The sequence below is a fragment of the Gnatocerus cornutus genome, chromosome 5 (genome assembly GCF_029298725.1).
Source record: "Gnatocerus cornutus isolate USDA-ARS CGAHR chromosome 5, icGnaCorn1.1, whole genome shotgun sequence".
Lineage (NCBI taxonomy): Eukaryota > Metazoa > Arthropoda > Insecta > Coleoptera > Tenebrionidae > Gnatocerus > Gnatocerus cornutus.
In genome coordinates this window covers 10832244-10855645 of record NC_142237.1, presented here as the reverse complement: position 1 = coordinate 10855645, position 23402 = coordinate 10832244, and the positions used below count along the sequence as shown (strand labels likewise).

Genomic DNA, 23402 nt, shown 5'->3' with positions numbered 1-23402 from the left:
TGCGCCATTAACTTCAAATTTATATAACTTATGTGACTAAAACACAGAGGTCGCCAGCATCGACCAATCCCAACAGGTCTCCCCCCCTGCCCTAATGTCAACTGTCAAATCACTGTCAAATGAAATGAGAGTTTTGTTTGTGCACGCTGTAATTTTCTTCGAGTTTCATATATTTTCAAAAGAAAAACCACAAAATATACTCCAAACTTCTCATTAAAGTAACGTAGAATGAATGACGAAGAGTTCGATGGAGACGATGTCGGAGACGACTTCGACGATGATGTCGACGACGATAACATTGAAGAACTCGAACAACCTGAAGAGGAAGGTGATAACATCGACATTCTATCCCACGGACAAGCTGGAGGTGGTGTCCCCAAAAACAAACGTATCACCACCAAGTACATGACCAAATACGAAAGAGCCAGAGTTCTGGGAACTCGAGCACTACAAATCGCCATGTGTGCACCGGTCATGGTGGAACTCGACGGAGAAACGGATCCTCTGCAAATCGCAATGAAAGAACTCAAACAAAGAAAAATTCCAATCATTATAAGGCGGTATCTACCCGACCATTCTTACGAGGACTGGGGAATTGATGAACTCATCATCATTGACCATTAATAAGTAATTTTTATTAATAAAGTATTAGTTTTATCAATTGATTTCTTTAAAATTACACTTATTTAAGCGAAAATCATTTCGTCCCGGCGTCTTTTGGGTTGATTCGGTCTAACTTGACATTCTGGGTGGTTCATTAACTCCGGAGGACACGTGGAGACCGGCGATGAAAGCAACATTTGCTTCAAATCGTAGAATAGCGCCGAATCGTCATTTGTGCAAAAACTGATGGCGACACCACTTTTACCAGCTCTTCCAGTTCTGCCGATACGATGGGTATAATCTGAAACATAACTTTAATTAGACAAAGTTGAGGAACCACCAGAAACTTACCTTCAATAGTTTTAGCCATATCGTAATTAATAACCACAGAGACATCCTTGATATCGATACCTCTTCCTGCAACGTCTGTGGCCACCAAAATATCTTTTGCTCCAGACTTGAGACTCGCAAGAGCGTATTCTCTCTGTTCTTGACCTTTACCTCCATGGAGAGTACAGGCGCTATAACCCAGTTTCTCCAAACCTTTGGCCAAAACATCCGCACCTTTCTTTTGATTAACGAAAATGATAACAGGAGGATCAACTCCTTTGGATAGATACTCCATCAACTTCTTCCTCTTGTCGTTCTCTCCCATGATATGAACAATCTGTTCAACTCGTTCCGTCGGTTTACCAATTGATCCAATATAAACAACCGCGGGTCTTCTCAAATACGTCCTAGCTAATCTTTCAACAGCTGGAGGCATAGTGGCGGTGAACATCACAGTTTGGCGATACTTCTTCTTACTGTTGTAATTAGCCAACAGTACTTCTTTGTCTTCAGCTTCTTCCGAGTCAGGTTTTAGATTAGTCACCGGCATGTACTCCAAGATTTTCTGCACATCCGCCTCGAAACCTAAATCGATCATCCTATCGGCCTCATCCATGACAATGTAGGTACACTGGTTCAATACCAAGTATCGATTTTCCAACACGTCAATAAGTCGACCAGGAGTTGCGATTACGATTTCGCAACCCATTCGAAGTCGGAAGCCTTGTTCTTCTCTGCTCAACCCACCGACAACCACAACCGTGCGGATACCAAGAGGTTGTCCGAATTTAACAGTCTCTTCTTCGATTTGTTGAGCGAGTTCGCGAGTTGGTGCCAAAATAATAGCATATGGACCTTGATCGGCGTCTTCTGTGCGCTCAATTTTAGGCAGAGATTGAATCCACGACAACAAAGGAATGAGAAACGCCAGAGTTTTTCCAGATCCGGTTTCAGCAACGCCGATGATATCCCTGTTTTGCATACCAATGGGAATCGCTTGTCTCTGAATAGGAGTGGGTTCTTTGTACCCAACTTTATCGATGATTTCCAGGAGTTCCTTCTGTATCCCTGACTCCTTCCACGAGCGAATTGGTTCCGGAATCTTTCCACCTTTGATGGTGATGTTATAATCCTCTCGGAAAATTCGCCAGTCTCTTTCAGTCATCTCTGCAACGTCTTTCTCGGACCAGTGACGATCATCCCACAACTGTTTCTCTTCCTTTCTTCTAACTTTCTTTAATCTGACTTTCTCCTGCGCCTTCTCGGCTTCAGTTCTGCGTTTCTCCAGGAGTTCGCCGTAGAATTTACTTTGATCGCGTTTCTGCGCTTTTATATCAATTCCAGCGAGATTGCCTCGTCCAAAGAACTGAACTTGATGGCGTTCTTTGTAGAGAGGATTGTAATCTTGGGAAGTGTCTTCGCCTGCGTCCCAGTCAAACACGAATTTTCTGTCGTTAAGTCTCCTCACTCTTCGTTTTTTTTTCACCAATCCAAGATATCTTTCTTTGATGGCATCTGATTCCTTCTCACGATCTTTGTCCTTCTGTTTATCCTCCTCCTTTTCTCGATCCCGCGGGCGCCTAAATTCTCTATCTTCTTTCCTTTGCTCCTCAAGCCTCGTCGCTTGCACGGATTCGATAATCTTCCTCTCCGCATCTTGCTGCTTTCTTAAACGATCAATTTCTTCCTGTCTCCTCTTCAACGCCTCCGCCACTCTTTGCTCTTTAGTCAAAAATACCGGCTTACTTTTCGCTGCTTCTTCCGCCTTTTTCTTCGTGAGAAGTTCCTCCAACGACAGCGGCTCTTTCTTTCCCTCTTGTTTAAGATCTAATTTAGTATCCTCTTTATTGTCCGTTTCCTGTGACGGCGACCGTTTTTTCACCTTTTTGTCGTCTTTACGGTCGTCTCTTTTGTCCTTATCTCGATCGGATTTCGAATATCTATCATATTTACTGCTGGAACTCTCATATTTGTCGCGAGAACGCGAGCGGTGGCGTTTATGGAGGCGCTCTTTGCTGCGGGACCTGGAGCGGCGCCGTTTATCTCGGTCTTTATCAAGTCTTTCGCGGCTTCGAGAGCGGCGCTTCTTGTCGTTCACCATTGCAACATGCAACTTCAAATTCACTTAAAAACAGGGTAAAAGGTGGTGTTATTTTCACAACAAAAAGTGAGGTTAGAACGAAGTTGACGTTTGAAAACGACGAGTTTTGGTTATTTTAACTGTAGGGTAGCACGGTAGCACTGAGTGTCACCCGTCGCTGTTTGTCAGTTTGACAGCCGACGTGTCAGTTTAAAATGACGAGGTTATGAATTGAAGAAAACTTGTTAAAATGTCTTTGGATAAGTTCAAGTTTGAGGCCATGCAGAAAAATATTCTGGAGGAGTTGGGCAGACTTAAACAAGAAGAGGTACAATTAATTGGGGTAAAAATCAATCACAATCTTACATTTTAGGACGAACTTTTTCAAGACATGAATAATATGCTTGGGCAAAAACTCTTCCTTGACAGTAAGATACAAGGACTTGCGAAGCTTTTACCCACGTTAAAAGTGGTCAAACATGAGGCACAAGATTTAGTGAACACTATTAATGATATTTCTGAATCCTCTGAGAAGATCAGCGGCAAAATCAGGTCTTTGGATTCTGCCAGGGTTTGCCAACAAAACGTTTCAACACAAAAATCTAAAACTCAAATTACAGAGTCATGTAAATGAATGCCAGCAGCGCGTGAGCGATCTTATAGACTTAGAAATCTGTTCCCAAGGCGTCCAGACAGCGATTTTAGACTCAGATTATGAAAAAGGTGCAGCGCACGTCCATAGATTTCTCTCCATTGATCAGTCTTTGCTACAAAGAACAGCAACAGACGTTGAAACTTTGTCAGGGATGCAAAAATCTGTTCGGACTTTACAAGATGCTGCCAGTCAACTTCAAGCAATTGTTGAGCATAAATTTGATGAAGCTGTTAAATGTGAAGACTTGGTTTCAATTGAACGGTTCTTCAAGATCTTTCCATTGTTAGGAATGCATGAAGAAGGAATTGTAGCTCTGTGCACTTATCTCAGGACGAAAGTAATTGATATTATAATAGTTTGTTAATATGGTTAATGGATTTGATTGTAGATATCCATAACTGCAGAGAAAAATTTAAAATCGGCGATAACGACCCCTCTGTCTGATAAGCGCCACAGTGTCATTTACGCAGACACGTTAACTTTGTTGTTTGAAGGTCTGGCAAGAGTTGTGGACACTCATCAACCACTTATAGAAACTTACTATGGACCGGGACGACTTCTTTGCGCCATAAACGTTCTTCAGAAAGAGTGTGATGTTCAAATGAAAAGAATACTGAATGAATGGACTAGATCTAGACAAATAAATAAAAAGATTCAAATAATTACAGATTTATACAGAATGAGCTCCAGTTCTAGTTTCAATAAACTGGAGAAAATTGACCCCAAAGACTTGGATATATTTATAGGAGAAATTACTTTGATGCACTTTAGAACTGAATTGTATATCAGATTTATTCAACGCAAAGTTGTGGTAAGGATCTATAGCTGATCCCATTTGTTTTTTAAATGTATTTCAGTCAGATTTAGATGTTGGAGTGCAAGACACAGAAGAAAAGGCGAAGATATTGAAGGCTTTGGAGAACTTGATCAAAAATAGTGACCTTACTCACTTAAAACACGAATTGCTTTTGCACTACTTGAAACTAGAGCAGTATTTTATGGAGGAATCAGTAGCTAAGGCTGTTGTTATGGACAGCATTGAAACTTCACAACAGACTTCCAGTATGGTGGATGACACCTTCTTCATCGTCAAGAAATGCATACGGTATAAACAAACATCGTAATTGTTACCACTTTCGCTCATTATTTCTCCAGGCGCTCCATTTCAACAGGAAGCCTGGACGGAATCTGCGCGATAATAAACAACGCTTGCAGAGTTCTTGAGAATGACTTCTGCGACATTTTGCGCGCCCGCCTACGCCAAGGCTATCCCTCGGGATATTTGGACCTTACCCAAGCCTACAACGTTCTTCAAAGTTCAATTCAACAAGGTCGCCTCCAATCTAACGATACAGAACAGACACGAACTGCTTTCTTGGTACTTTAACTTTTTTCTTTCTAAAATTTCACTGTTAACTTAAAGGTGGCCCTAAACAACGCTGATAGTAGCACTGAATACGTCGACGCTCTTTGTGAGAGCGTCCTGAAGGAAATTGAACAAGCGCTCCCTGCGATGAATAGTAACGAACGGGGAAAACTAGAGAGTTGTCTTTCGGGGTTGTCTTCAGTGACGATTAACTTGAAGGAAATAATAGAATTTGGGATCCAACAGTTGCGGGTTAGTGCCATCAAGCCTCGGATTAACCCATGGGTTGATAACTTCACCAGTATTAACCACCAGTTGTCGGAGGTAATGCCCCATTAAAATAAAAAGTGCCCCAATTTTAGCTCGTTTTTAGGACGAATTGTCCGCATATGAAGCCGGCGAATCTTTCGTCCAAACTTTGATAATGAACCTTGAAACACTTTTGTCGTTATTTAAAGATGTCCTAACGACAACCAATTACGACGCTTTTATAGCTGTGTTAACGACTGAAGTTACGCAGAGATTGGAAAAAGTAATTATGAAAGCTTCGTTTAATAGGGTAATGAATTAGTTTATTGAGTAATAAAATATGAAGCATATTTTTCAGCTGGGAGGTTTAGTGTTAGATAAAGAAGTACGGTCATTAGCTGGGTATATTACTGCGACGACTTCGTGGTCCGTCAGAGACAAGTTTGCACGACTCACACAAATTGCGACTATTCTGAACTTGGAACAAGTGTCGGAATTTTATGATTATTGGGGCGACCACGATGGCGCGTTAACTTGGAGACTGACGCCGTCGGAAGTCAGAACGGTAATGGCTTTGAGGTGAGTGGAACATCTAAAAGTAATAAAGAGCGGTATTGGCAGGGTTTATTACAGATCGGACTTCAAGGTGGAGGATATAAAGCGACTCAAGCTGTGATTGCTAAGAAATAAAAAGATTTTTTGAGTTTTGGTGTTATTTCTTTATGTATTATTTACACAACCTTTTGACAACAATATACATTGCATAAATTGTGCATGACTTAACAAATTCTATCTTTTACTTTATAGTATCCGGGACGGAAAGTCTATTTCACATCGTTCATTGAGGCATCACGAGATAAAGTCGGAAAAAAACACCAAATAAAAAATTTCGATTTGACTAATACAATATGATTTGCATTGAAGCTTTTTTTTATCACAGAACATCGTCAATAAATCGTTAAGAATAGCGAATTTCACAGAAAATTAACAAATTAGAGTCAAGCTATCTTATGTTAAAATTACAAAAAAAAGACAGTCTCGTAAACCTATCAAGGCCACTTTCCAATTAAAAAATTCCTAACAGAACGAACTAAACAACAAATAAATATAAACAAAATAATTCTCCGCATTGTTCATCTTAAAAGAAGGCAACCGTTAGGTTTGATTTGATGTAAGCGTATCAACTACAGCTTAATTACTTAATTATACATTATTCTAGTTTACAGTTTATATAAAAGACAAAAAGCATTTTTGGTTTGACTTTGATACATGTGTTTAGTTTATAGGCAAATAAATAAATAAAATCTGTTAGATTAGTAGTGTGAAAATAATTTACGTACAACTTCCTACATCTGGATTCTCCTAAATATAAATAATGGAACTTGTCCATTCGGCATAAAGAGAGATATAGAGAGAGAAAGAGAGAAATAATTAAAATTACACTTCCTTTTATACAACTCATAAAAATGGATTATTGGAGTTCGCATTAGCAGTCGCACCAACCTGAAAACCGAACAAAAACTCAACTCTGAAAAAGCAAACAGTTAAATGCGTACCTTGAACGGGTTTGCCCCCCATGTTGACCCATTAGCCGTCACTGGAAACAGAGATTGTTGGAAATTCTGCGCAAATCCGTTGACCCGCACGGGTTCGCGAAATGGGTTGGCGAAGGGCTGCACGTTTCCGAAATGATTTCCGTTGCTACCCCAATTCACTCCATTACTCCCGTTGAAGGGATTCGAGAATGTGTTATCTTGACTTTGGAACGCGTTCATAAATTGACCTACCGAGCACAAATAATCATTCGGACTAAATCAAGAGGAAACAAACCTTGACTAGGTGAACCGAACATGGAACTTTGTGGAGATGGTGAACTGTACACGGAACCAGAAGGTGTTGGGGAGCTATACAAGGACCCATTCGAACCTGAAGAATTCCAATCCACCGCGCTGTGCTCCGTTCGAGTCTGCTTTAACGCGTTGTCCAGGTCTTTTAATGCAGCGTATTTATCTTCGGATGGGGCTGCGGGTAGTTTATTGGTATTGTTTGATTGTGCTACATTAAAATTGTCGAAAACATTCGGCGTTGGCATACCTAAACAAACGTTTGAGTTAAAAACGGATCGAAATTAACAAAAGGGATGAAAGCACAACGTAAAAAAAAGGACGGTGCTGGTAACCAACGCTAAAAGCAACTAAATAGACAGGAATAAAATAAATACAATGTAAATGCAGTCCCACTGACACTTACTCCATCTATTTAGATTGCACTTGGGAAATAGAGGCACTTGGTTTAAGACTGGACCGGAATTGGTGAATTTCAAATCAAATATGCTGAATTCATCAGCTGGAAGGAAAAGCATTCCGATGTAACACACAAGTGAGACATGGAAGAAAAGACATTGAAAGCATTTTGGCAATCAGCAACATCAAAACATTGAGGTAACATTGGAAAAAACCAAAATATTCCCTGTTCATTTCTAAAATTGTTTAATAAAACATGCAACTTTCTCTTTTTTTCTAATTGTAAAACATATATTCCCAATTGAAGCAATTAGTGAAACAAGTTTTGGCATTTTACAGGCAAATCATAAAAATTTCATGTGTCTGTTGCGGAACACACACTTGCTTGTCCACATTTCATAATTACATATACAGTTCACGTTTGTGCTTTTAAGCGTTAAATCGATCGGCAAGTTGAAACAGGAAAGGAAAATGTTAATGAATACTTTTAATGAGTACTACCGGAATGTCCAGACTTGTTTTTGTTTTCCGACCCCAAACGTAATAAACGTGACATAATTTTCAATTCTACGTTCTGGTGGCGCCCGCTGATTTAATTACTTGGCAAATTTGTCAAGAAAAAAGACCAAATCGTTGAAGAAATCAGATTGAAACGATTAATTCTAAGATGTAATTACAAATCTGAAGCATCAACAAGTCATGATTAACTTGTACTTGTTGGTAAACAAGACGCATTGATCAGTCAATGTTAATCATATAATGGATCTTCTAAACTGAATTACGAAACAATACTAATTAACTTTATGAATTACGACAATTAGCGATAGTCTAACGAAATGAACAAACTTAGCACATGATGCACATCGCGATCAGACGAGAAAAGTGTTATTTGTTATCGTATTTTCGCAATTTTAATAAAAAAAAAACTTGAAGTTGACAAATACTCACTCGAATTGTTCGTATTGCTGAAAACGGGATTATCGTCAAAGTTCGCAAAAGATTCTTGCGTCGACGTGTTGTTGTTGTTACTGAAAATATCGGCGTTATCGAAGTTGACTGCAAACGACGTATTCTTGCCAGCCTCCGGCCTCTTCCTGTTGAATTCTGTCGTATTTCCGTTTAACTTAATGGGCTTTGGATCGGATATGAGCGAGTTCAAAGGCTTGACTTTGGACGAATCGGACGAGGAATTCTTGAAACCATTCTTGAGAGCTTGTGCTGGATCCAAGTAATACCTTTTTCTTTCGTATTTATCTACCATGAAGTCTTTCACAATTTGCTCGTCTCGACACTCCGTTCCGGGCAAAGAGCCTTCGTAAAGTCCTAACCATACACTCCTGCAGTAGTCGTTACCGCGACTCTTCAACATTTCGATTTCTTCTGTCGTGAATGTGGCCATCGAAATCGATTTCACCCGGTGCGGTGGCGTCAAACCACGTCTGCAACAACGTGTTTTTGGTTAGTATAAATATTTATAGCTAATAGCAAAGTTCAAGTGATAACCAAACGCATCATACCCTTTATCAAAAAAAAAAGTAAAAACATTAAATGGAATTATTTTTAAGCTGACAGTTCAAGGGATTCCTATCTGGCGCGATTCCAATAAATTCCCAATTATTATTCATTTGTTGGTAAAGAAACAAATTTAATTTTCAAGGTCAATTCATAATTACAGATTACAATGACCTTTGCTGCTTAGAGCGGCTTCCTTAAAGACGTGTCAAGTTGGGGCTTTTGATTACAAACACACTTTATGAGAAGAGCGTCAGTGTTTTGACTGAAAATTTGATATTGGGATTTACATGGAACCTGACCTCTGACATGGTGGTTAACTTCAACTTTACGTATTTAGATGAAGTTAGTGTTAGGCATGAACTCATTTCAACGCTTGCGAATGCTGTTATATTATAAATCATGCATTTTTTATTTTTAAGGTCTACTGATTTGAACCGCCCCTACGCTCAACTTTAAGTTCCAGTTCAATTATCATGTCATTTGAATTACACTAGTATACAAGGTTTTAGATCCCACGATGAAAAGGGTTGACTCTAGAAGAGTTTTTTAAGCAGAATTCAAAACTGAAAACAGAAAAAAAATTATCACGTCTGGTTTTTGTGTCTCTCTTAATTGACTACAAGCTCATATCTCCGTTTATTTTTGAAGAAAAATTTTGAATTTTGGCCCAATCATAGAAGACCATATGGTGCATCTTTTAAGACTACTACGCTTAGTTGCAAACTCAGCATACTGCGATTTTTTGGATAAAGGGATTTTTCAATATTTTGCTTCGCGTCAGAGAGAGATATGGATTAACGTTATTAAGAAAAGTTGCTTATAACACAAGTCATTTTTTTAGGTTTCTATTCTAATGCATAGATTCTGATGCTAGACATAGAAAAACACTAAAATATCCAATCTTAGCTTCTAAAGTTTGCTTTTGAGTGTTTTACATCGATAAATAAGTTTTAAAAATTTTCATTGATTTTACGAGCAGAAAGTGGTACATTGATCAAAACGGTAGCAAATTGCATATTCAGAGTAGTGAGTGTTTACTTGTCTATTATTGTTGTAAAAACCGTTTTTGGGTATAACTGAATTAGAAAATGGCGTCAAGATAGCGTAAATAAGATATTGATACATTTTGTTTTATTTGCGATAAAGTATAAAGCAAAAAAAATTTCTTTGGCAACAAATTTAAAGCATTGTGAAGCTTATGAAGCCTATTTTAACTTCCTAATCCGGAATCAATATAAACATTGGATACCTCATTTTGTCTGTGTTTATTTCAAAAATGCTTTAGAACATATCAATATTTTTGTAACTTGAATATTCAATAACTGTTATTATTATACGCAAAAATTATCAAAATAAATCCCAATTCATCTTAATTCTCATACAAGCAAAAGAAAATCACTAAATATTCACTTTGGGACTTGATTAATTATTATTTTAAATTTGTATGCTATTATTCTTGAATTAAAAAAATTCCGATGTTCAGAAAAAAAAAATCTGATTGTATAGCATATCCGGTGAGAGATTGGGATATTTCGACAGTTGACATATATGTTGGCAGCAAATTATGCTACAAAATACACTAAAAACACTAAATTCCTACGCGAAATGGGTTGACAGGGTTGTCAGTAACTGGGGTTACTTTGTTATTTTAAATTTCGCGCGTATGGAACACTTTTTATTGCGTAGATTTAGTGACTTTTCTGTCATTCAAACTCTCACTGTACGAACTATACTTTATAATAAATTTATGAAAATTCAATCACGTTTCTTAAAAATTCGAAAAATTGCTCTGGTTTTTACAAAAGCAAACTTTGATCAAAAAAAAATTCTTTCCTTTGTTGGTAATAAAGAAAAAACCAAAATTTGACAGTCAGAAGGCAGACCTAAAAATCGTGTCGACCGTCGTAATCAAATTCGAAGTTTTTACAGATTTTAGCCAAACATTCAAGTTTTCAATTTAAAAAATATTGGATTTTGCGAATCATTTTACCCAGAAATAAATTCTTTTCTACGCATAAACAAAAAAATCCTGTGAAGAATCCATACGTGATAAAATTATGCCCAATGGATTTTTGTAAACATTATTATTATTTATATTAAATATATATTATTGAATTATAATTTAATATCGGTATATAAGAAAAAAAAAATTGTAAACTAGTGTTACTGTTTAATTCAACTAAAAAGAGCGCAAATGCCTATAAAATCAACGCAGCTTGAAAAATAAACATTACGCAATAAAATTGTTCAAAAAAAGTTGTGTACCGGAGATAAGCTAGTCATAAAACACTCTGTGGTTCGGTGTCTTTGACATTATCGTCCACAATATAGTTTGCTTTTTACGTTAAAATTCTACAAAATTTGTCATTTCTAAAACAATTCACATTAAGTCATTAGTAATAATTAATGTACAATTAAAACATTACAAGAATGGCGCAGGTAAATGCAACTGATTCGGCCCGCCGATAAAAGTTCTGTAAAAACGAACCAAAACCTTAAAAATTCCTAAGAACAGGTACACGCCATTTATTGTGCAATCATCAAAGAATGAATTAGATTGCAGAAGTGCCGGCGTCACGTAACATTGTAATTGCTCCACCAAGTTTATAGTGTCTCGGAGTTTCGAGCTATTAACATGTTTTACTCAAGTATGATGCATTTTCTTCATTTAAAGTTTGGCGTAATAAGTCCCCAGCACCCTGAATTTTGCTTTTCGCGTACTTTAGCAGTCTTACTTCAATACTGCTCTGTGCAGTTAGAACTTTGTTGTTTTCACAAGGACTGAAACGTGGTCGTAAGCAAAGATTTCAGTAATTTATAGGTTTAATGTCATCCAACAAATGTGACTTCTCAAACTAACATCTATCCAAAGTTCTGAATTTCCAACAAACATAATGCCCAACCTTCGTCTTCTCATATCGATAACACTATGAGATATCGCCGTGTAACAAACAATTCAGTGAAAGTCGTAATTTCGGCGTCGTTTAGTGGGTGCGTCGGTATGTGAACTTTCCAGCTCTTGCTCCAGCTAATTGCATTCTGCATCATTGATATTAGATAGAATACGATCTGCATTAATTAATTTACTACAAAATTAAAACCAAGAGAGATACTATGTATTGAAAAATGTCATTGACTTTTCATGTTTTACTTCCACCGTATGTATCTAACAGTAAAAGCATTACACAAAACAGTAATCACAGAATGGCAATACTGTTTGACTTGTGTGAACAGCTCATACCTCATTTAAGTCATTTGCAACATAATAAGGTGTAAAACGGGCAATAAACGTTATTTCGTCGTAAAACAATTAGTCTTAACGTTTACTTATGGTGACAACAAACCCCAGTGTTAATTGAACCGATCTGTGCACTCTTCCTCAAATATTTTTAAAACTAAAATAGTGCAGAATAATTCCCTGAACATTAGCCCAATATTTAAATAAAAAACAGCGTCCATCCGCAAATACGTCATGTTATTATCGTTAACACTTTTTTAACATCAACAAATTACACGTTCCAAGAACGCATCAACATAAACAAACAGGTTTCAATAATAAATAGTGAAATCTATAAATTTTTTCTCATGAAAATAATAAAATAATAAAAAGTGAACACACCCCCCTGCACCAACATCCTCTTCCCACTCCATTAAACCATATAAATCACCCTTATCACAGACAGGAACCACCCGCAGATACGCCTAATAAAACAGCGCCTCTAAGCAGTCCGCAATCAGTATTCTAACATTGACCGCTTCCTGGAGATCGTCAAGGCCGCGAAACCGACCTCTTGCCCGCTGCAAAAGCGGTTTCTACCTGAATATGCTGCATAACGTAACATTGATCCTGAACTGGACAACCTGTTCAAAATTACCTTACATAATAATCAATGACACGAAAGATTGAACACTTTCTTCGAAAACTGAATTCCTATGTTATGACGCTGCGTGGAAGCGATAATGCCATTGACGACTATGTTAAGAGATATTGTTTTAACGCCTACGGACAGTACTGCCGACACTGTCATTAATTACATATAGGAACAATCACGTGATCATCAAATTAATAAATTATACTTATTACGGATTAATTGAAGCGGTAAGTGAATAAAGATGTCAAGTCATTTTTCCCAAAAGTTGTTATTATCTATTACCCGGGAGTTTTGGGAAAAAATGCTAGTCAACTGTGTAATAAGACTCGCTACTGACACCATTACCCACTCACCGCTTCAGTTATTATTATCATCTATTTTTAGTCGATTATTTCCTCAGCACGTGCACACACCTTTGAGTTTCTTTAGGGTATTCGATGATCAATAAATTTAATAATCAACAAACCGGTTACTTAACATTCTGCACCAGAAAATTTTCCACGGGATATTAATGAATGAAGTTCTGCAATCATCAAAGTATTGATTAGTTTTCCATTCATAACGTTTATCTACGCGGTTTTAACACCAACGCAATGCACTGTTCATCCCCCACAGATAACCATAATAGAACGGACGTCACTGATCGATGAGTGGTTGTTTATCAGTCGAGAAATTTACTTGGAAGATCTAAGGAACTCGGTCTAGACGAAAACCTGCTAACCAATTAGCACTGTAGTAGCATTCTCAGGAATGATGAGATGTTGTTGGGAGATGTCAAAAATATACCGCAGGGTGATTAGGTTAATAACTGGCGGAAAACCGCCCCTGTAGGGAATCTAACCGTGCAGTTAAATAGATAAAAATTAACTCTTAAAACTAACCCTTAGGAACTCTAAAACAATTAGGGCCGATTTCACCACCTACCTAGAACAAGAAAACTGGAAAGATACGGAATAATTATATTCATCACAAGGATTTAGTTTTCAATTAAATTGTTCTTTGATTTAAAATTTTTACTGTGTTTTTCACTTTTTCCTTAGACTTTTTTAAAGGTTTTTGAGCAACGGTACACAAAAAAAGAAGCTCCACAGACCGCCGAAGAATTTTTTTACACTTTCATTCTTTTCTACTTCTTCTTTAATCATTTTTATCACAAGATCTACCAACACTGATTGTTAAAAGGATCCAAGATTCCTTTTGTCTTGACAGCAGTTTTAAAAATCTCGGTTTAAGAGATCTCCGATTTCCTTGGTGAAAACAGAACAAACAAAACTAAGTTCAAAATTACCAGTTAAACTAAACTCAATTTATTAAAACTACAGTTAAACGCTAGTTGGTAAAATCGGTCCTTAATTGTTGTGTCTAATGGGTTAGTCTGCATCAAAAGATTCCGAATGTTTTGAATACATTCCAGAATACATAAACATTTTTACTTTGTGTGTATCCGAAAGCACTTCAAACCAAATTTTATTTACACAATTTCTTTAATTTCATACTACCTAAAGCAAATATTTAAATGAAAATGAAACAATTATTGCATCATCATAGTAATTATAAAAGCAGTCGAAGCAGCTAGTGGCAAAAGAAAGCATGGAGTGGTAAAACCAGCAGTAAAATTTCCAGTATTCTGGGTTTTTGCAAACATTCCTTTATACATAACGTTGCTTGAGCTAGGTAATAACTGAGACCTTCTTCTATTACAAAGTAGGTTTTCTACTGTTAAATATTTAAGATACAAGTACAAAACGTTATTAACGAAAAAAAAAACATTTGACAGTAGGTGTCGACGTGAATTTAAAATCATTACACTTGACGATGATCTCAACCTAAATTTGACTTTAACGCCCACTGAGACGTCAAATATTCTGAAACGGACTCAAACATGACAGGTTTTTAAAATTCCAACTCACCAATATGAAAGCTATCGTCAAAGAAAGTGGTTTTTTACTTAGATCGGACTTGTGTCATCAAAGAGTGGTAGTCTTCAGGTCAGAGAAATAAAATTAACAAAATCAAAATGATACGTAATACTTGAGATTTCTCTTTATTTTGGAGCAATTCATAAAATTTTAATAAACCAATAAAACGAAAGTTTTTAGTTTCCATAAATTTAGTTGAATTAAGTCGTCACTACTTCTCTCCTATTCAAATGACAATCGTTGATTGAAATAAGTTTATTTTAAAAGAACAAGTCGTGGGCAGATTAAAGGCGAATTCAATGATATCAGATCAATATCGTAGTCCAATACGAAGGGATTTGTGTTAAAATGCGCGGCGGTGAATGCTGTTTAATGTATGTATGTTTATCTGCATGAATAAATTCTGTAGTAAGACAAACTACTCTACTTTTTTCTAGGGTGTCAACATGGTTGTTAACATAACACAAAATACTAAAAATAAAAACTACAAAAATATTGAAATAAATTAATAAAAACTGCACAAGTCTAAATATTTTGATAAGAGATAGTAAAGAGGAACACCGCTTATAAATGTGTAAGTAGTGAGCACAATCTCCATAACAGTTGCGTATCCTTTCCTAATCCCCTCCCACAGAAGCCTCAAAAGATTCCCGTCAAGACATCCGTCATCTTCCACGTGTTACTTAAAAGAAAAAATCAAGAAGTCGATTCAAACACTAAAAACGTGAGTCAGGCAAGAGACAAAACTCAATCCAACCGTCCCCGTTGCAGTTCGTTGCACTTTAGGTATCGCTTTCGTGGTCCCCCAACAAATATCAATATTTGACTCACCTGCACAACTCCTGTGGTGATTGTCAGGGGAGTTTTTTACAGCACGCAGCCAAATATACACATTCAAAATTCATGATGATAGCCACACTTGATACAATTTAAAAATGTAACGCGTTGATGAAGTGAATTACAAGGAGAGTTGAATTATGACGTACGTTTAATAAATGGACCAACTTTGGCCTGATTTGTCTCTTTGTGTTGTTGATTGTCAATGTGAATCATTGTTCGGAGAGTCGCCGGAATGGAACGTCCCATACCTGAAACGGGAGTTCAGTTCCTGCGGTTAGTCCTGGCGACAGTGTGCTGAAAACCGTCCGGCGAAATGGTTATCGCACATTTACGACAATATTGACCTACTCCAAATTTTATCGGTAATATTAATGTTGGCTTCATTACGATAATAACGACAATTGATTGTTGACATTTGCGCTAGTAATATTTGTGCGACTATTTTACTTTTCTATGACTTGAAGGGTTTACTGTGTTCCACTATATTTGCGATAACGAATATTATTCGCGTTTAGGTCAAAGTTTCGTCACAAATATGGTGATTTTCAAGACTTCCAATAAAGGAAAACCTTATAAAAAAGGATTTAATTACTCAACATCAGTGTAATACACAACATAGTATGCATACTAATTACGAAACAATGGACGGCTATAAAGTTTTTGTTCATATTTAAACAATATCGCCTGTGTATGAATCAGTCAAAGCAAAAATATATCCTACTTGCTACACATTGTTTCAACACCTGCGTATTTATAATTGTGAGATACGTCCATAGGCGGCCAAACTTTGGCTCTACTACACGTGTAAATTGCCTAATGTGCAAATAGCCTTTCTTCGTAATGCAGGGTGATGAAAAAAAGGCGCCCATGAGTGGAACTACAATGTCCTTCGTAAAACTTCCCCTGATTTCCTTGTGTTTTCGTCTGAACTCTCCGTTTTTCCTTGTCATTTCGTCTAAATTCCCCTGATTTCCTTGTGATTTCCGTCAACTTCCCCTTACTTTCTTGTGGTTTCGTAAAACTCCCCCTGATCTCATTGTGATTTCGTCAAATTTCTCCTTCATTTTTTGTGATTTATCAATCGAGTTAAATCTGACTCTTAATTTTTTAATTGTCTACTAAACAAATATTCTGATTTGAAAATCATGTCAACGGATATTCTCAAACCAAGCAGATTTAATATAGTTATGGTAATGGTTCACCGGAAGTTCACATACGGATTCCGTTTTCTTGTTAAAACCGGATGTGTGGAATTAAAGAAAGTTTTTTTGGCAAGAATGTGAGTTCCAGCAATACAAAACTCGAGGCCTTTTTACATAACTTAACAATAAACTAAAATGTAGGAACCAAATTCTATTTGCTGAGCATTGTCGTACGAATAAAATGCGAATTACAAGGTGCAAAACATTCAATAAAAACCCTTAAAGTTCGGGGGCAACTATTAATTTACAATTAAATAATTCCTGTAATTATAGACGTAAGGAAATTCGTACAAAAAGGGCTTGTTTGTTCACCTTCGGGTAGGTTTTTTGCACTTGATTTTGAGAATTTACGTAACTATCGACAGGTAAATTCTTTAGTTAATTGCCGACTGTTGAACGGGAATCACTGTCTAATCTAAATAAGCAGTACCCCATATCTTAATCTTAATAATCTTAAGGATGAACTGGATGGCATTTTCGGCAAGTCAGTGTTTTTTTTTTTAAATTTGGCACAAATTACCACGTCGCAGTACAAAAACTTAAACTTTTCTTGTGCCATAGAACAGAGGCGAAAAGCGAGATAAAATGGAAATGATTCAACTTTCTCCACGAGTGATAATTTGTGCAAACAATTAATTTAGGCTAAGCAGTTTATAAATAGGCTTTACTACTTTTGCATTACTTATTAATTGTACTAAATTTCAAAACTGTAGAGCAAAAGCCACAAATTTTAAAAATTTTCATTTTTAAGAGGAGCCAAAAATCTCCAACATTTTGAATAAAATTCCTAATTCTTGTATTTTTATGAAAATTGCGGACATTACTACTTTTGAACTTCTTATTAACTGCACCGAATTTTAAAATTATAGAGCTTAAAACAGAATTTGGAATTTTTTATTTTCAAGACGAGCGAAAAAATCTCCAACATTTCCACTAAAATTCCTAATTCTGTCAATTTTTATTCCACAACAATGAAATTTGCGGACGTTACTACTGAATTTAATGAAATTGTAGGTACGAACGTTATCTAAACAAAATCGCTTGTTCAGACAGCCAGGGTCATTTTCTACCTTTAATGTATTCCACTATATTTAAAATACATTTGGGTCGGACAGGAAACAGCAAAGCATATCTCACAGCCTTATCAATCATGCAAAATTTCGCCTATAAAAAAGACTTGTTTTGTTAAGATTTAAAGTTGACGTGAGTAATCTGGATTAAATATGAGTCAGAAAGGTGTACGTTTACGACGTGAATTTTTCCCGCCATCCCACCTGAGTTTTAATAGTTGAAGAATGAGTCAAACTGCATGCAAGTATGTCCTCGAACACGAAAGATAAAGATGCAAGTCACAACAATCTCCCACTAGATAATAAACAAGAGTTTGAAATAAAACACAAATTGTTTGTAAAACATGTTAATTGAGAAACATGTGCTATTTCTGTTTATCCAAACCGATTGCTAATGAAAACAAATTCAGTATTGCACAAACAACGTCTTTCTTTCGAACTGTGAAGAACAAAACCGCACCATATAAGAAGTATGACGACAGAAGGAAGCGCAAAAAGTACAAACGCGTTTCCCTAATTCAATTATAAAGTTACGAAATTTCGCCTGTGAATCAAAAGAACCATTCCGGAACTCTTTGAAAAGTGCATGAGTGACAGGTGCGGCCCTTCCTAAACAATTCTTCTCGAGCAAAAAGAAACAGGAAGGTGCGTGTCGACTAGAACCTTCGGTTAAAGGGTACAAGATAGTCTCGTTCAATAAACAAGTGGCAAGCCGCCAACAGTTACAGAGTTATAGGCGTTCAACAAAGGGAAATGATAAACATCGGAATCACCTGTCAAACTATTGTCAATCAACGGTACTTACAGCATTCCGGAGCATTTTGTGCACACAAAAGAGCCAATGGTCATATCAACATAAGTGGGACCCCGTTGATTGCAGTCGAAACAGTACTTATTTTGAGGCTGAGCGCCTAATTCACGTAACGTCTTCAAGTTCTTTTCGTCTTGCTTTTTACGTGACGAAGCCATTCTTTCTATAGCACTCACTTCGCACAACTGCCTGCTATCTGTCACAGCTGACCACGCTACACTAGCGCCAGTAATGGAATTTCCTCCTTTAAACGTCAAATTGTGGTGACCTCTAGCGGTTTCGCGGAAAAGGACGGGATTTTTAAATTTTCGTTTCTCAGAATTCCATTATTTTCCAAATTCTAATTATTTAGTTTAGTGGTAAACAGTCCCTAACACAAATAAATAAATAAATACATATATAAATATAATTTCATATAATTATATAAATAAATAGCTTTTTTATTTTAACAGAAACGTAATTTATATGTCTATTATTTATAAACATAATGTGATAACAGCCATTTCATTAAATTCAGTAGTGATGTCCGCAAATTTTATTGTTGTGGAGTGAAAATTGACAGAATTAGGAATTTTATTCAAAATGTTGATGATTTTTGACTCCTCTTAAGAAAGAAAATTTCTAAAATTTGTGTCTTTTGCACAATAATTTTGAAATTAATAACTAATTCAAAAGTAGTCACTTCCGCAAATTCCATTGTTGTTGAATGAAAACTGACAGAATTAGGAATTTTATTGTTAAATGTTGGATTTTTCGCTCGTCTTGAAAATAAAAAATTCCAAAATCTGTTTTTGGCTCTATAATTTTTAAAATTCGGTGCAGTCAATAGGTAGTTCAAAAATAGTAATGTCCACAATTTTCATAAAAATACGACAAAATTTGACAGAATTGAAATTAAAAAAATCTAAAATCTGTGTTATTAGCTCTATAATTTTGAAATTTGTGGCAGTTGATAAGTAGTTGAAAAGTAGTAACTTCCGCAAATTTCATTATTGTGGAATAAAAATTGGCAGATTTAGGAATTTTATTGTTAAATGTTGGAGATTTTTCGTTCGTCTTGAAAATAAAAAATTCTAAAATCTGTGTTTTTAGCCTTATAATTTTCAATTCGGTGGGGATTTTAAATTTTTCGTTTCTCGGAATTCTATTATTTTCCAAATTCTAAGTATTTAGTTTAGTGGTAAACAGTCTCTAACACAAATAAATGATGTTTCTGTTGAAATAAAAAGGTTATTTTATTTAAAATACGGAATTTTTCAACTTCACAATTTCGAACGTTCTTTTTTTGACGTTTGGCAGAAAAGTTTTTTGGCGGCAAATTTGAAATAAAAAATTGGGACAACCATGAGGGTAAAATAGAAAAAAAAAACAAATTCTGCAACACTTTAATTCCGTTCTACACCCCGAGAAATAGTGAATTTCCCCGAAAGAATGCGTTAACTTCCTAATAAAAGTCCAGCCACCGAGTAACAGTGTTTCACTCAGTCGTATTTATTTTCGATAATATTAATCGCGTCGCTAAACCTCAGGGGTCAACGAAATTTTATGTACCTACTGATTAAACTACTTCCGGAAAATTAATCTGCGTAGTAGTTGCCACCGCACGGTTTGTATGACGCAATAAAAGATGCTCCTGGTACTAATATGATATATTTATAATTCGTGAAATCGTTTCAAATATATTAACAATTTTATTGGCCAACAAGAGTACTATTTACATTACAGACATATCAAATGAGTTGGCTGAATTGAACTCAAACTAATTACAAATCGTCAGTCTATATTGTTCCTAATTATGTATAAAAATGATTAGAACAGTGAGGCACTACACTATGAAATATACAACAGTAGATATATGTATTATACAGAGAGTTGGAAGAGTAAGAAAACATTCCTGATGTACCCACTACTTCACACCTTTGCTATTGAAAATAAACCAGTAAGAAATAGTGAGTGGACAAGAATATAGAATTCTAGGTGACAGTCAATACAATTTCATTTTATAATTTCTAAATGATAGACTGTATTAACGTGTAATTATCATAAGGAAGAAACAATAGAATTACTGAATGTACTCAGTATTTTAGCACCTTGCAGAGTCTTCACATTGTTCATTTTTAACACTAACTTACTTCACATTAAAACTATAGACTAGAGAACTTTATGTTAACATTAGAATCTTATATAGATAGAAAGTAAAATTAAAGTTATTGAAACACGTCAGATGATATGAAAAACTACACTTCAACGACAAAACATGTACAATTGACACAATAATTCGAAAAACGCATTAAAATTACTTCAATACTCGATATTAAGCACTAATAAAAATTTCAATTTTAACATTGCCAATACTACGCTTGGTAACTACATCAAGCTGTGTTTTGAAACACTGAAATTTATCTATAAAATAAATTTGTCAGTTATAAGTTCAACTGCACACGTTCCTTACCTAAATCCCGAGAAGAAATCACAACGATTTGGTGGATAACAAAAGAAAATCAACAAAATATAATCTTTAATAACCTCTCTGTTCATCGATATCAACTAATGTTTTGAAAAATCAAAATCATAATCGTCAAAATATAATTCGTCTCCTTTAACTAGGACTTTCGTTCATATCATGATCATTCTTAGCTACAATCATGGGTTCCGGTGGCATTGCACGGCTAGGCGACGGACTATCTACGTTTCTAAAATTAAAACCTGGAGAGTCAGCGCTAGATAACGACTCAGGCGTCCCCACCGAGCTCAAAGAGCCCGGAAGACTGCTGGGAGTCGTTGTTAACAATCCTCCACGATCCACAGCGGAGTAACTATGAAACCTCTTCGCCCTCGGACTTACATAATAATCGTTTTTCTCGTCGTCTAATTTCCTTTTTACTCCTAAAGGACTTGGTCTTAATACAGGACTAGCGCTACGTCGGATAAAAGTCCGAGACGCCCTAGTAGGGCTCTGGAATCCCGGTGAACTTAAGCGTGTTGGAGAAGGAGAATTGCAGTTTAGACCGCTGTATGGTGGCAAGTTTACGTGCAGAGGACCCATTTTGTTCATTTTTGAGTCGCCGTGAGATTCGTTCATTAAACTAAGGTCTTCCCAGGATTGGGATATTTGCATTGCATGGTGGATCTCGCGCTCATGAGCTAATTCGCGGAGATTGCTTACGTCGGCGTGTTCTTCTTGGCGGAGCTGGTTTATCCGTGGAGTCAGGCGCAGGCCAGACACCTAAAACAGACAACAATGATTCGAAATTTGTAATTTTTTTTGCAAAAACGAGTCTTTTTCTTTGCGTTTTTTGCGCTTTAGGAAATCGCATAACCACCAATAAATTCCTCGTTAATTGCCGTTTTTTGTCCACAAATTATTTAAATTGTAAAACAAAAACATTTAGACTAAAAATCTGCTGAATAATGTGCTTAAACTTGGCAGTTATTTGAGTTCTTACATCATTAAAAATTGTACATTGCACATGTTATTTTCGTGATAAATTCAATAAGTTAATTATTGAGTTATTATGTATGTTGCATGAAACTACAAAAAGTACAATGTGTTTATAAATGTTTCTAACATCAAGGGGTGGCTCTGAAATTCCTGCAATGCCACATTTTGTAATAATCTTGGAAAAATGGCACAAAATAATTCCGAATTTTCAGAAAATTATAGTAATACTAAATAATTAAGTTTTTTGTAGTTACGTAATGCATTTTTGACCTTGTTAGTAAGAAAATGTACAATCAGAATCTATAAAAATTAATGAGCAAATTAGAGCACACCTAAGTATCTGTTGTTGGAAATAATTGCCCATAAATCACTTGCAAAAGAGATTAAAATCTAAACAGAATTTATAAAAGTTTTCTACATGAGTCTTGGAATCCATTAATTGCGATTGCATTGAGCATATTAGCATGAAACTCCTAAATCCTTCAATCTTTGATACAACTTTAGTGTAATGTTAACATCTAGAATTGATTCCTTCACTGCAGAGGTTTTAGGTTATATTGCAGTGTAAAATATAGTGAAGAAATTGCGTGTTTTGGCAAAAATCGCAATTCTCTGATAACCAAAAGTGGGGCTTTTCCCTTTAACACGAAAAGTGGAGCCCCAGGCAGGCATTCAAGTAATGCTTACAGGCGACCCAGGCATTGGGCTGAAGCTGGCACTGAACCTGCGAGTCCTCGGCTGCGTGGAGGCCCCAAAGAGATTGTAGGACTGTTGATCCCTGCACAATTTCACATATACAAAACATCCAGTTGGGTTGAAATACTCACCTAGAAGTTGAACCAGATGGTGTAGCTGTGGTCATGATGGAATTGCTCTCATTAATCATGGGAGCACTGGAGCACCTCTTCAGGGTGCCGGAACCGTTGACTGGACCGTCAACGTCCATGTCGACGCAAGAATTTATTGATGACATTCAGCTTCTCTGTCACCGCTCGAAAATTATTTAATGGGGACATTTGACTCTTGGCACAAAGAAAACGGGCACAATTCAGTGTTTTTCACTTTGGCCGCTTTTTAGCACTTCTCTAAAGACCGGAGAACATCAGAAAACACCGAACCAGCGGGCTTCACAAATTCAACAAAATCCTGTCAAAAGCTTTGATGTACGAAGTTCGCGCATGTCCTGAAATCCGGGACCCGGATCT

The 23402-nt window shown here is 36.3% G+C and overlaps 5 protein-coding genes across 7 annotated transcripts; 2 read left to right on the top strand and 3 right to left on the bottom strand.

Annotated features, from left to right (window-relative positions):
- The first annotated feature begins 91 nt into the window (after window positions 1-91).
- Window positions 92-657, top strand: Polr2F (RNA polymerase II subunit RpII18). The gene has a single exon (XM_088037760.1). It carries the CDS (start codon window positions 229-231, stop codon window positions 622-624), a length of 396 nt encoding a protein of 131 aa, XP_087893886.1. The 5' UTR covers window positions 92-228; the 3' UTR covers window positions 625-657.
- LOC148174420 (putative ATP-dependent RNA helicase DDX23) lies at window positions 614-3157 on the bottom strand. Its single transcript, XM_088037755.1, has 2 exons — window positions 955-3157; window positions 614-904 (listed from the first exon to the last, which is right to left on the bottom strand). The coding sequence occupies exons 1-2, from the start codon at window positions 3032-3034 to the stop codon at window positions 687-689; spliced, it is 2298 nt and encodes a 765-aa protein (XP_087893881.1). The 5' UTR covers window positions 3035-3157; the 3' UTR covers window positions 614-686.
- A 91-nt stretch (window positions 3158-3248) lies between these two features.
- Cog4 (conserved oligomeric Golgi complex subunit 4) lies at window positions 3249-5998 on the top strand. Of its 2 annotated transcripts, none has more exons than XM_088037757.1 (10): window positions 3249-3341; window positions 3403-3584; window positions 3634-4005; window positions 4057-4479; window positions 4526-4773; window positions 4824-5046; window positions 5092-5358; window positions 5408-5593; window positions 5642-5862; window positions 5917-5998. In XM_088037757.1, the coding sequence occupies exons 2-10, from the start codon at window positions 3405-3407 to the stop codon at window positions 5957-5959; spliced, it is 2163 nt and encodes a 720-aa protein (XP_087893883.1). In that variant the 5' UTR covers window positions 3249-3341; window positions 3403-3404; the 3' UTR covers window positions 5960-5998. The 2 variants fall into 2 exon arrangements, with proteins under 2 accessions (XP_087893883.1, XP_087893882.1); XM_088037756.1 differs by having other exon boundaries at window positions 3256-3341; window positions 3387-3584.
- A 643-nt stretch (window positions 5999-6641) lies between these two features.
- drongo (Arf GTPase activating protein drongo) lies at window positions 6642-18986 on the bottom strand. 2 transcript variants are annotated; one of them, XM_088037759.1, is made up of 6 exons: window positions 18750-18986; window positions 8475-8965; window positions 7534-7629; window positions 7114-7377; window positions 6840-7066; window positions 6642-6786 (listed from the first exon to the last, which is right to left on the bottom strand). In XM_088037759.1, the coding sequence occupies exons 1-6, from the start codon at window positions 18911-18913 to the stop codon at window positions 6742-6744; spliced, it is 1287 nt and encodes a 428-aa protein (XP_087893885.1). In that variant the 5' UTR covers window positions 18914-18986; the 3' UTR covers window positions 6642-6741. The 2 variants fall into 2 exon arrangements, with proteins under 2 accessions (XP_087893885.1, XP_087893884.1); XM_088037758.1 differs by lacking the exon at window positions 7534-7629.
- A 1403-nt stretch (window positions 18987-20389) lies between these two features.
- Window positions 20390-23383, bottom strand: LOC148174417 (PABIR family member 2). The gene is made up of 3 exons (XM_088037255.1): window positions 23025-23383; window positions 22885-22975; window positions 20390-21981 (listed from the first exon to the last, which is right to left on the bottom strand). The coding sequence occupies exons 1-3, from the start codon at window positions 23168-23170 to the stop codon at window positions 21355-21357; spliced, it is 864 nt and encodes a 287-aa protein (XP_087893381.1). The 5' UTR covers window positions 23171-23383; the 3' UTR covers window positions 20390-21354.
- Window positions 23384-23402: the final 19 nt, after the last annotated feature.